Raw genomic sequence first — 12,659 nt, 5'->3', positions numbered from 1 at the left:
ATTTCATGTAACTCAGTGGCAGAACAAGATAATCCTTCAGTTCTACATCCTTTCCATAGCACTTCTTGGTTACTTGCTTCATACTTTATTGTTAATCTCTTGTTACAACTCAACATTCAGGATGGAAAGATATTTTGTTTCTTATCTGCGTCGTCGGTCCCCCATTTAGGTTTAAACTATTAGCTGTGATGATGCTTTGAAGAATTAAATATTAAATAAATATACTTAGATAGCTACATTAAGTGCGACAGTGAAAAACTGCACGGTAAAAAATGAACGGTAAATAAAATTAAAATTCATTCCTGGTCATTCTTGTGCTAAAGCAGGGGAGATAATTAAATGTTAGTGTTTGACGCGGCACTACTTTCTTACGCGCACTAGATATACCTGCCGCGTCAGGTACTCGTAACCGGAAGCAATGTTAGCGGATGTGGCAGAAGTGTGATGCAACTCGCGCTAATTTTGGATAGTTACAGAAAAGAGTGAAATGTATTGATTTCCTATCCCACCACGAATTCATCGAGAGAAGAAATATGTGAAATCAAAGCGGAAATGGTCGTTACAGCGATGAGGAGCTGCCAAATTAAGGTTGGATAATTATGTTCCCAGTTTGTATTCATCCGCGCTGTCAACCCCCTAGGCTATTTGAACTGAGATGATTCGTAAAAAAAATAGATAAGTACAGTTTGATAGCTACCAGAATTATATTAAATAGAGAAGGTGAACTGTGAACAGGATGAAAATACACCCGTTGTCTCGTATATTTTTGAAATATAGGAGAAAATACGATGTTTGAGTTCAACGCGGCACTACTTTCTTACGCGCACTGGATGCACCTGCCCGGCCTGCCGCGTCATGCCCGGAACCGGAAGTAGTGTTAGCAGGTATAGCAGAGGTGCGTGCGTTTAGCGACTCGCTCTCGAACATCTCCTAATTTTGGATGGTTACGGCAAGGACAGTGGAATTTATTGACTTCCCATCCCATCACGAATTCATCCAGAGAAGAAATGTGTGTAAGCAAAGCGAAGACGTCCATTACAGCGATAAGGAGCGGCCAAAAATGAGGTTTGTTTATCTCCGTCTTCGTAACGGCTTAATAGCACCTCGGTAATTTATCTTTACTAATACATCTCACTGTCATCTTTCAAGCTATTAATATCCTTGCAATATCAACATAGATGACATAAATAAGTACAAGAGAATATGAACGTGCGATGTACAGAAATAAACAAGAAAGGAAGATGCTAGAAACCGTCTTAAGATTTAAAAAGACCTGCCAAGTATGTATTCCTCCGCGCCCTCCGCCTTGGTGATGCTGCAATGCTCTGTTTACTCACCTTGCACTATTCTTGGCTAAAACAGTGATAATGGATAATATTTAACAGGACCTCGGGCAGAAGTTTAATATATTAGTATTTTGTTTGTATTTTATCGCTAACACTTCTTTGTGACAGGTAAAAAAAAAAGTTGCTTAGGTTGGTGTCGAGAAACCGTAGACAGTGTTTGATAGGTATACACTTGAATCTGTCTATACATCTTTATATCTATCAATCTGTCCGTCTATCTGTGTGGAATTAGATGTTTACACTTGAGTAAACATTTGCGAGCAGGATATATACAGTACGTAGTGTAAAGATTCATTAAGTAGTCGTTATATTACTAACTATATCGCATTAGTAGACTATATTGCATTTCATTGATTTAGGTGTATGTTTGTATTATAATATTCAAGAATAAGATTAGTGAATTGATTTTGCTGCTAGAATATTAAATATTTTAACAACGTAAGCTATTCTTGCAGGATATATATATTTTTCTCAAATTCTCTTTTTATCTCCATCTCATACACAATTCTCTCTCTCTCTCTCTCTCTCTCTCTCTCTCTCTCTCTCTCTCACACACACACACACACACACACACACACACACACACACACACACACACTAAGCACTAAGCACTCTGAAGCCAAGAAAAATTAAATATATGTACGGTAGTGAACCTTGAGATCCTTATATTTTTCACTCCTCCAGTTTGGTCCAATATTTTCTTCCTCTTCCTCACACCACAATTCTGCACGCACACACAAACACACAAACTCCTCCGCACTTACACGCACCGCCCCTCGCACACATACACTTCCACCCCTCACACACACACACACACACACACACACGGCCAACACGCCAAGGTATAAACACAGAGTCCGCGTGTCCACCCTCACTTCCCGTCACTTCCACTCACGCTCAGCTTTACTGCAAGTGGACGCCCATTTACCCACACGTATATTTCTCCACCATTCTGCTGGTTTTTTTTTTTTTTTTTTTTTTTTTTTTTTTTTTTTTTTGGTGGAAGTCGAGGGTAGAAATTGTAAAAAGGAGGAGGCAGTGGGGGTTGTTATGGAAAAATCTGTTTCTCCCGGTAGGACAGTTACAGCAATACTCATCCAAGAGCAAGTCAGAATCATGTGTTAAAACTGTCACCATTAACCTATGATGGGGTCAGCTGTAGTGTTCCATCCCACCTAATTTTGCCAGATCAGATATTACACTTGGGCATCAGTTTTACGCTAAGGTATCAGATTTTGAGATTAGTACTTTGCAGAGGCAGGGGCACGGATATCACAGGGAGGATATTGATTTCACAGGGGCTGGAGGCATGGATTGTGAAAGGGCAGGGGGAATGGTTTTGTAGGTTACGGAGGAGAATTATTGAAGGGGCAGGGGTTATGGATTTTGCAGAGACAGGGGTACGGATTTTGCAGAGGCAGGGGTACAAATTCTGGTGGGGCAGGGGTATGGATTTTGCAGGAACAGAGAACAGGAATTATGCAGAGGCAGAAACTCAGATTATTCAGAGAGGATGGACACACTACAGACACGGGATTTCGCACGCCACCCAATCAGGGGCGAGGCTGGAAACCTTCTCTTGACGTCACAGGTGTACTCTAAGTGAATTAAGTACAGGATTATCACCACATTCACCGCCATCACTGCACCCCTTACCGTCAGCTCCTCACTCTTACGTATCCTAAATGGCTCACTGGCATATCCCGGTAAAATGGAAGAAGAAAATCAAACAACCAGGGCGCACGCGAGCAAATTTTCCGGGAGCAAGACTTTGTTGTTAGACATTTTTGGAGATTTTTTTTTATTTTAAATACCGTGAATGTGTTTTCCAAAATCTGCTAGAGCTTTTTGTATAATGAAACTTGCGTAGAAGTATTTACACGTCTCCTTACATTTATACAGCCAGGGGAAAAAGTTTGCTCACGGTTCTGCTGCGTCTCCCTTTATGTTCAGGGCATATTTGTAACATTCTTCTCTGACGCATCATAGCAGTGAGGATCTTTTATGATTGGAGAAACTACCAAGCTTCTCAAAGGGTAGGAATATTGTGTTTTCAGCAGAGAAGAGTGAGAGGAGTTGAAATAATAGGCGACCTTTTGTCCAGAGCTGTACATCACGACACAAACAGTTCACATTAAAACCCCAATACGCAGTTTAAATAAAGAAACATACCGTACTCCAGCCCATCTTATACGTCTTCAGTGGGTAGGGCACACACACACACACACACACACACACACACACACACACACACACACACACACACACGTATCTAAGCGACAGACATCCCTATTATCGATGCTGACAGGTTCCGGGCCTTCTGTGATGTCCATCCCTTGTCCTCCTGCCCTCTCTGTCCTCCTGCGTTTCTCTCTCTCTCTCTCTCTCTCTCTCTCTCTCTCTAGCAGTCTTCTTCATTACCAGCTTTCACTATTAGGCATTTTTCTGAAGTTTAATGAAAAATTGCAAAGGACAATGAACTTTCAGAAGTATATAGTTATCTCTTTTTCTTCATAGAGTTCTTTCACGAATGTGTGCTTAGTTGCATATTTTTACAGTTGCTTTGGTAGCTAATATTAAATTCCGTAATGAATGGTTTATTATTATGTGACGCATGTTTATTTCGGTCTTTAGTGAGAGTGTTATTCATGTGTGTTAAATTTTATGGGAAGGTATTTGGCTTCGTCGGAACAGTTTGTGGGATGATTTCAAAGTTGTCTGGAATAATGAAAAGGGAAATTTCATTAGCTGGCGGTAACCTAAGTGGATGGTGTATAATTATCGACCAAAATATGCTAAACTACCCGGTGTAAATGAAAAACTAACAATTATGTCACTCCTCTGGTAACATCCGATACGTAAGAATAGATGTATCAAATTTTGGGCATCATTCTTAATACCAGTTGCATTTGTGGCTGACAAGTGTGTGTATGAGAGAATAAGTACTGTATCAGACAAATTAAAACTATCTTTACCGTATACAGATGCTCTTGGTAAAATAAGTTAGGCAGATTAGAATACTTATTTCGTATGATATATGTTTTGGATTATAACTGAATATATTTGAGAGGCCATATGTAATTTCATGTAATTCCTCAACTGCAGCATCTTATACTTCTTGACCATATAGTAGTAACTGAATAGAAACAAATTCCTTGCAAATAAAGGATGGATGACTTACCTAGGGAACTGCATATTAGAAAAAAGAGAAGCATATTTGTTCTTGAAGGAATGGTGGTTGTTGTGGTGGTTGTGGCGATGGTGGTAGTGGTAGTCGTGGCTGAAATGCAGGTAGTTGTGGTAGCTAGGTTGGAGGTGGTCTTGGATGATTTCATGATACCTTTCACTACCGTCACACAAAAGACGAAAATAAATATAAAATAAACGAGGAGGTGGGAAATTATCACGTCTTCAGGTGTATGGTAAGGAAGCTTTGTCTTGGTTTTCGTTATATTTAGGCCGTTGTTGTTTTGTAGTGAATTATCGATATTTTTAGTTGAGTCTTAAGAAGGATCCGCAAATATCTAAGGAGGAATATATCTAAACGTAAGATATTAGACAAAATTTGTTATATAAAAAGTTCAGATTAGAGAACTGGACTTTTATTAAACTTGATCAGATTTCAGTTTATATCATTCTCATGCCAGTCTTTAATCACACTTCCACATTTTCTTGTTCTGTCTTTGCCGTGCTATATTTTGCAGCGATTCGAGAGATCACCGACTTTTTAATGGCGTACCATTACTCTTATAAATGTCAATCAGTCTTTCCACACACACGTTTCCATTTTCTTCCATTGTTTTTGTCGTTTTTACACAAGTTAATTTCTGCGAGTTTCTTCATTTTAGTATGCCTTAGATATTCAAGACAAACTCATAGATATTCAAGACAAACTCACTGTATTGGATAGTGGGATTTTTTCTTCACTGACAAATAATTCCTTTAAGTTTTCATTCACTCAGTATTTAAGACGAACTCTGTGTTTTGGACTTTTTTTTTCCTTCAGTGACAAATATTTCCTTTTAGGTTTCTTTCACTCAGTAGGCCTAAGTCTCATAGATGAAGGTGGCTTATATGTGGCAAAATTAAAATACAGACTTGGCAACTTAACTTTAAACTTCTGAAACCACTGGATATTAAGCTAATGTGGAGGCCAAATTATAACTCAGACTTGGCGACTCAGCTTTAGACTTCTGAAAAAAAAAATAGCTACTTTGATGATATGAAGTCCGGTTTGCTCTGCTTTGCTGGCGAATCACTTCCTCGATTTTTGCAGCTTGGAATATCTGAAAAAAAAGAAAGCATGACGTTTGAAGAAATGGTAAGATTATTTTAAAGTACAATATTGTTTATAGTAAGATCAACTCGTACCGGTACCGTAAGTCTTGCAGAAAAGAAGTCGTGCCGATAGCGTCTTTATTTACACTAAGTCACTGTTAAATGTGATCAAGCCTCGTAATCTCGATGGTTAAGTAAGCTCCCTAACATCTCTTCCTTTGCTGATTTATCTTTGGGCACGATTGGGTAATATAATTTTGTACGTTTTTTTTTGCAGAGGCTGGTGATATTAGAATGATTTAAGTAACACAGAAGAAGGCGGCAAGGTGTAATAAACAAAATAAATCGCTTAAGAGAAGGTGTTAGGGAGCTTTCTTAACCCATGAGAATACAGGTCCAAGCGTCTCGATTGCTAGCTTTCTCTCTCTCTCTCTCTCTCTCTCTCTCTCTCTCCAAAGTTGTGTAGTTATGTTTTTGTTCTTCCACCGCGTCCGAGTTTCCTTTGCACTCTTTTTGTTTGTTCTTTAAATCGTCCTTCTCGCTGTCCTTTACCATCGTCGACTGATATTGCGTCCACGTTTTTTCAGTTGTATTTTTTGTTTGATTTTTGAGCTTACCCGTATGCATATAAGCACCTGTGTGTGTGTGTGTGTGTGTGTGTGTGTGTGTGTGTGTGTGTGTGTGTGTGTGCGTGCGCGCGCGCGTCATCAAGCATATACATTTCCCACCTACTCTTCCTTCTTTTAATCACCCTCTCTCACTTTTCAACTCTGCGTTTAGGCTACATATCCCTAACGCCTTCACCTTAGAGCCTTTGTCTTTGCTTCTGGCTGGCCTTTGCCGATACCTGCCACGCTACTGTAATATTCAGCAAGCCTGCCTCACCTGCTCCCAATACCTGGCCACCAAAAAGTTTCCCCTACCAAACTGTAATATCGTCCACCTGTAACTCCCACTTTTTTTTTTTTTGTAAGATATTTTTCCCTCAGCCAGTTGCTCAGTTTTTTTTTTTTCCCCTCTTAATTTTTGCTGCTGCCTGGTGATTTTTTTCTTTTTCCTTTTTTACTTTTTGTTTAGGAGTGCCTGATGTTAGTGAAAATTTGTTGAAGACTTTATTTTTCCCCTATCGATCATTAAGTCACTCCTAGACTGAATGTAGTAGCAGTAAACAGAGAGAGAGAGAGAGAATGGATTCAAGGGGAAATGATGGTTTTGCGGTGAAGAGTTGGTCATTGCAAGCGTTAGGAACTAATAGGTTGCATCACTATTTTACTTTCTGAATGTGTCACTGAAGTCGATTTATTTTCATCTGACAGAACTGGACCAGTCACACCTTTGACTAGAAAGCCGTGGCTGCTTGAAACTCTCAGAACTTTGAGTATGATGTAAGAATGAGTTACTTAAAACGACCCTCCAGAAAACATCTGGCCATCAACGGAGCTGTCAGGTTAGAGTGAACGTGCTGTAACTTCACTGAGTACATTAAAACTTGTTAGAAAATTACCAGATAAAGAATTTTAAATGAATAACTGAATAGTTGAAAAAAAAACACAAAAATCTCGCTTTTCGGAACTCGTATCATCAGTATCGCATTACCAACAAGGAAATGTAATTGAAAAAATAAACACAATTACATTTAGAATTTGTTCCCGGGAAGAGTAACGTGATACCTGCATTGTATTTATTACCCAGTGAATATTACCGGGAACCTTTTAAAACAGTACATTATTTTTTCCCAGGTCTTTGTGGAATACAGTAAAAATAGACTAGATTTTGTTTTAGTATGTATGATTTGTTTACTCTTTTTACCTCAGCTTGGTCCTTGATTTTCGTCCATTTTCGCCTTATTTCACTAATGGTCAAGCAAACAATACTGCGGCTCTGCATTTTTGCATAGCACTTCTTCGTGACTAGCGCCGTGTTCGACTGTTAATCTGTTATCATTTTCAGCATTCAGGATGGAGAGATGACAGTTTTAGGTCAAGTTATAGTTAAAGGGGTAATGTTTAGCTCGAGTTTCTTCTGTACTTTATTTATTTACATATACGGTATAATTGAGAACTCATAAATAGCGCTCCAGTGGAAGTTCACCCAGCAGTATCCTATGTGTTTCGGGCACGGCTCAGTCTGGTGGCGTGGGAGTGGTCGTCGGAGTAGGAAATAGGTAAATGGTGCAGGGTAGACATTGATAACGCTGGATGTGCCCTCCCCGCAGTACGCGAGAAATCATCCATCGGAAAAGAAGGGCAGTGTTATATATGCACCGTCATACATACAGCATAGTTTCATTACATATTTTTGTCTCCGATTTATTTTATTATTGATTTGTGAGTTAATCGGTCGTTGTATATGTTCTAATGGTGTTAAACCCGTACACAGCTTTAAGTCCACCTATATGAGACAGCTCTAGCGTGTATTCAGTATGGACGGTGGATGTTAGCGCCCAAGAGGTGACATGTGGGTGTATGGTACATAGAAGAACTCCTGGACACATGAAAAACGTATTGTGCCCTGCAGTTATTAAACATACCGGAAAATAGTATTGCTTGTTTCGTCGTATATTCGCTTCTCGCTACACTTGCCTTTCCACTTCACACACACACACATACTCACCTCACCTCACCCCGCCACAATCTCGCCACAGAATCGATATTAAGGAGAGTATTCACTTCCCTCGCTCGACAGCCAAAGTGACTCTGATGGCTCACAATTTTCAACATTCCGGCTGGTTATTTGACGAAGCCAGACGTCGCCGCATTGAGGGGGATCGATGGGAATTACACAACTCGCGTACTTTTACTCTTTCGTGGTTATGGGAGGTTGTGCTGGCAAATGCTGGCTTTATCTGTAATTTTGTCGCTTATGTTTTGCGTTTTTGTGGCGTGCTTTTTATTGATGTATTTCTGTACATTGATTTTTATTACATGTATTGGTGTTGTGTTATTCTCCTTACTTCTGTTGCCTGGTTTCGTGTTGCTGTGATGTGCTTTTTCGTCTTTTTTTTTTCCTGATCTTTATTAATTTTACTGCTGTTGTACTCTCCTATATAATTTTGTAGCCTTATTTTCATCCTGTTAGGTATGCCCTTTCTTCCTGTTCCTGTAGGTTACTACTTGTTCTGTTTTCGTGCCTTTCTTTAAAATCACGTAGCCTATTTTGTAACATCATGCTTTCTCTCTCCGTAATTCCGCTATTTCTCCGTGATCCTGTGGACCATTTATTTCTAATGGTGATGGGCTGCATAATCTTGTTGCCTATGTTGTGTTATTCATTTCTCCGTAGTCTTGTTTTTTATTTCATTGAACCTGAGTTATGTTTTCCTTTTTAACCCTGTTTATTAGTGATGGAAGCAAAAACTGAGCATTGTAAAGGGCCCTGGGTGGCTTTACTGACTCTGGACATAATGGCTGTTCCTTCTCAGCTGCGTAAATATTATAAAGTTCTGAAGCGTGGGTTAAACTTGGTAAAAAGTTGGCGTGAGTAAAACTAAGGAAAAAATATGAATAAATAATTCTCGGGCCGGAATAAAGCAGCTTAAAATATTGCACACACTTTTCAGGCGTGAATTGAAATGCGGAAATAAATAAATAAATAAATAAAATACTTGAGAAAATAAATAAATAAATAGATAATTAAATAAAATACATGAGTGGATTAAAATGCATAAAAACTTAGATCGCATAAGCGTGAAAAAAGCTGCATAAAAATTAGATCACGCGTGTAAATAAAGCAGCGTAAGACCATTATAGACCTCAGGCGTGAATAAAACTGCCTTTATTGGGGCGTCATATCTCACGCAAAAGTAAAACTGCATATTGACCAGGCTGGGTGTGTGGACATCTGGGACACCGAGTTTGGGAGCGGATGGAAAGTTGGGTATTGCTGGAGAACTAGGAGTGTGAGAGTGGTTGTGTCTGTGTGTGTGGGGGGGGGTACGGGTGTGGATGTGTGTGTGGTGTGTGTGTGTGTGTGTGTGTGTGTGTGTGTGTGTGTGTGGGTAGGTGAGGGATGGGGGTAGGTGTGAGGGTGGGGGGTGAGGGTGAAGGATTGGGTGTGAGTATGGATGAGGGTTTGGGTATGGGTGTGAGTGTTGGTTTGGATGAAGATGTCAGTGTGGATGTGGATGTAGGTGACGGTGCATATCAGGGTATGGGTGAGGGTATGAGTATGTGGATGTGGGAGTGGAATTCATGTATCTGTAAGAAAAAAAAAAAACGTAACCCATAGTCGGTGGCTCTTGTTTTTTTCTCCCCCATATCCCTTTTTTTTTTTTTCGGGGGGGGGGGGGATTTAAGTCGATTTTTGGTTTGTATTCCGTGAGTGTTACCTTCATTAAACCAAACAAAGTAAAGTCTTGATATGTTAGGTGTGTGCAGGGAAGGGATTTGGACTGATATGCTGTAATTATTTCGCGTGTTTTTACAATTTTGTTTTAGTTGACTCCTCTCTCTCTCTCTCTCTCTCTCTCTCTCTCTCTCTCTCTCTCTCTCTCTCTCTCTCTTTCTCTCTCTCTCTCTCAGCTGTAAAAAGAGTGATAAAATGTAAACAGTGGATGGGAAAATTATGAGGAAAATGGGTGTTAAAACTAATGGAATCCGGATTGAATGTGAAATTGATAACTTGTTAATTTTCACTTCCCTTATGGAAAGTCGTAATATCTTCCTTTTGGTATCTGTAGTAAAAATATCGTGAAAGATGTACAGTAGAAGAGGTACACGAATGAGGTGTACTTTTCGTAATATTAGTCACATATATCTTGCACCTCCCTCAGCTCTTCAGATCCCGTGTTATTCATTCTCGGTTCCATTAAATTGCTAAGCTAATCATCCTTCATTTATATGTTATTCATTTAGTCTGATCTTCCCTACACGTTACCTTGCTTTTTCATTTTTGGATGAGGTTCTGAATATAATTTTTGTTCTTTGATTTCTGTTCAGCTTTTTTTTTTTTTTTTTTTTTTTTTTTTTAAGATTACCTTTTGTCCGTATTTTTTCCCTTGTATCATTTCTGTCCATGCTGCCATCAATATGTTTATCCCATACCGAAGCCCTGTCATCTTTCCTTTGATATCCTCTAAAATTTCGTCTTCCTCAACTTCACCTTTCTTTCTTCACTCTTTCATTTCCTTGACTTTTCTTCCTCCAGTCGTTTACTTCACAGTTTTTCTTCCTTAATTTCGTCCTTCTTTCAGTGTTGTATTTTTCCTAAGCGTCAGTTTTCCTTCCTTCGTTCTATCCTTCTTTCTTCGCCCACTCCCTCACTTTCATATCGCTTTTCCTCTTTCCTTCATGTCATCCTTCTTCCTCCACTTCCATCTCCTGTTCAGTCCTCCTCCTATATCACTTGGACTTCTTCAATACACTCACGGTGTTCCATCCAGCTTCCTTTTATACCCTCCCCCGCCCCCTCTGTCTGTCTGTCTCTGTCTCTCTCTCTCTCTCTCTCTCTCTCTCTCTCAGCCTGTGTCATAAGTGTGGGTAAAAAAGTTGTGCGCCGACCTGACAATTAAGGTGGAGGGAAGGGAGGAAAAATGGAGAAGAGGAGGGAAAACGGAGTGGACGGCCTGTCAGGAGGAGGAGGAGGAGGAGGAGGAGAGACGTGGAAGGGAAGTGAGTTGTGAAAATGTTAGGATGAAACAAAAAAGAGGAAGAGGGAAACAGTGTACCAGGTGAGAGGAGGTGATGAAGGAGAGAGAGGCATAGAAGAAGGAAAGTGAAGGGAAAAGTGGCAGGGGAAGGAAGATGAGTGAGGTGTTGAATGGCAGGGAAAGAGATGATGAAGTAGAGAGAGGAAGAGAAAAGAGGATGTGGAAGGAAAAAAATGGTAAGAAGTTGAGAAGGCGGGTGAAAAGAAGTATGTGAGAAAGGGGGATGAAATAAAGATGTTGAAGGATGAGATACTTTTGAATGGATATGAGAGAAAGTAAGGTGAGGTGAAGTTAGGTTAGGTTAGATTAAGTTAGGTTCGGTTGGACGGGATAACTGTTAAAAAAAGTTAGTCAGGGTTAAGTTAGGTTAGATTGGAAGAGGAGTAGAAATGAAATAAAGGGGAAAAGTGGGAATGTGTTGTATTAAATAAAGAGCTGAAGAAAATGAGAAAAACGAATTATGGAAAGTAAAATAGGAAGCGGCAAAAGGTAAAATTGCGTCGGAAATGAGAGAGAGAGATTAAATGAATAAGCAGCTGGACGTGGAAGTAGGAGAAAAACTTGTTGTCAGTAAAAGGAAAAAGCAGAGGCAGAAGAAAGAGGTAAAAATACGATGGATTATTGACTTGGACAGGTGTTGGGTACGGAGGGGACAGAGCACAATGGCTGAGAAATGAAAGTTGGAGGAAATATATATTGGAAATAGATGGAGTGGTTTAAAAATAAGAGTTTGAAGAAATAAGAGAGAGGGGATACAGGAAATAACTGAAGTGTTTGGGAAATAAAAAGAGGAGAATACTGGAAAAAGTTGGAGTGGTTGAGGAATAAGAGTTTGACGAGATAAAAGAGAGGGAACAAGGAAATTATTAAAGTGGTTGAGAAATAAATGCATGATAAAATATTGACAGGTGATAGCGGGATATTAATTGAATGTAGTGATATGAACGATGTGAGGATTATAAAGTATGAATTAGGAAGTAATTAAATACATTAATTTTCTTCTTTATTTGATGATGATACGGTGTAAGATATTGATAGCCTCTGTACAAGTAACAACTGAGGTATTACCCAAAACATGCTAAATAAAAACTGTATAGGAAGGTACGTATATGAAATGAGCGAGTGTATAGAAAGCCACCAAATGCCAAGATAGTTTATGCAAAGGATGACAAAAATATTGAGAGAAAAGGAGGTGACTGGAGAGGGAAATGTAGGTCGCAGAGGATGAAACAAGAACAACAGAGAAGTAAGTATTTTATGGTGAGAATAGTTTTAAGAATGAGGAAAGTTAGAAGTGGGAGAAAAGATCTTGAAAGTGGCACAGACAGATCCAACCACGGTAAATCTAGGCCACTTGAGATGAGAGTTTGAGGATAGTCGTATTTAAT

The 12,659-nt window shown here is 39.4% G+C and overlaps 1 protein-coding gene across 1 annotated transcript in view; it reads right to left on the bottom strand.

Annotated features, from left to right (window-relative positions):
* The window catches only part of LOC145392145 (uncharacterized), a 52,210-nt gene extending 47,529 nt beyond the window's left edge, over positions 1 to 4,681 (bottom strand). The window contains exon 1 of the mRNA XM_080266597.1: positions 4,528 to 4,681. Within this exon, the coding sequence (XP_080122723.1) occupies positions 4,528 to 4,681 (154 nt within the window). The remainder of the gene's footprint in view (positions 1 to 4,527) is intronic.
* Positions 4,682 to 12,659: the final 7,978 nt, after the last annotated feature.

The sequence above is a fragment of the Coenobita brevimanus genome, chromosome 21 (genome assembly GCF_032717465.1).
Source record: "Coenobita brevimanus isolate Jiangsu-jjx chromosome 21, ASM3271746v2, whole genome shotgun sequence".
Classification (NCBI taxonomy): Eukaryota; Metazoa; Arthropoda; class Malacostraca; order Decapoda; family Coenobitidae; genus Coenobita; species Coenobita brevimanus.
Note: the sequence above shows the minus strand (reverse complement) of the source record. Positions and strands in the feature narration are given on the sequence as shown.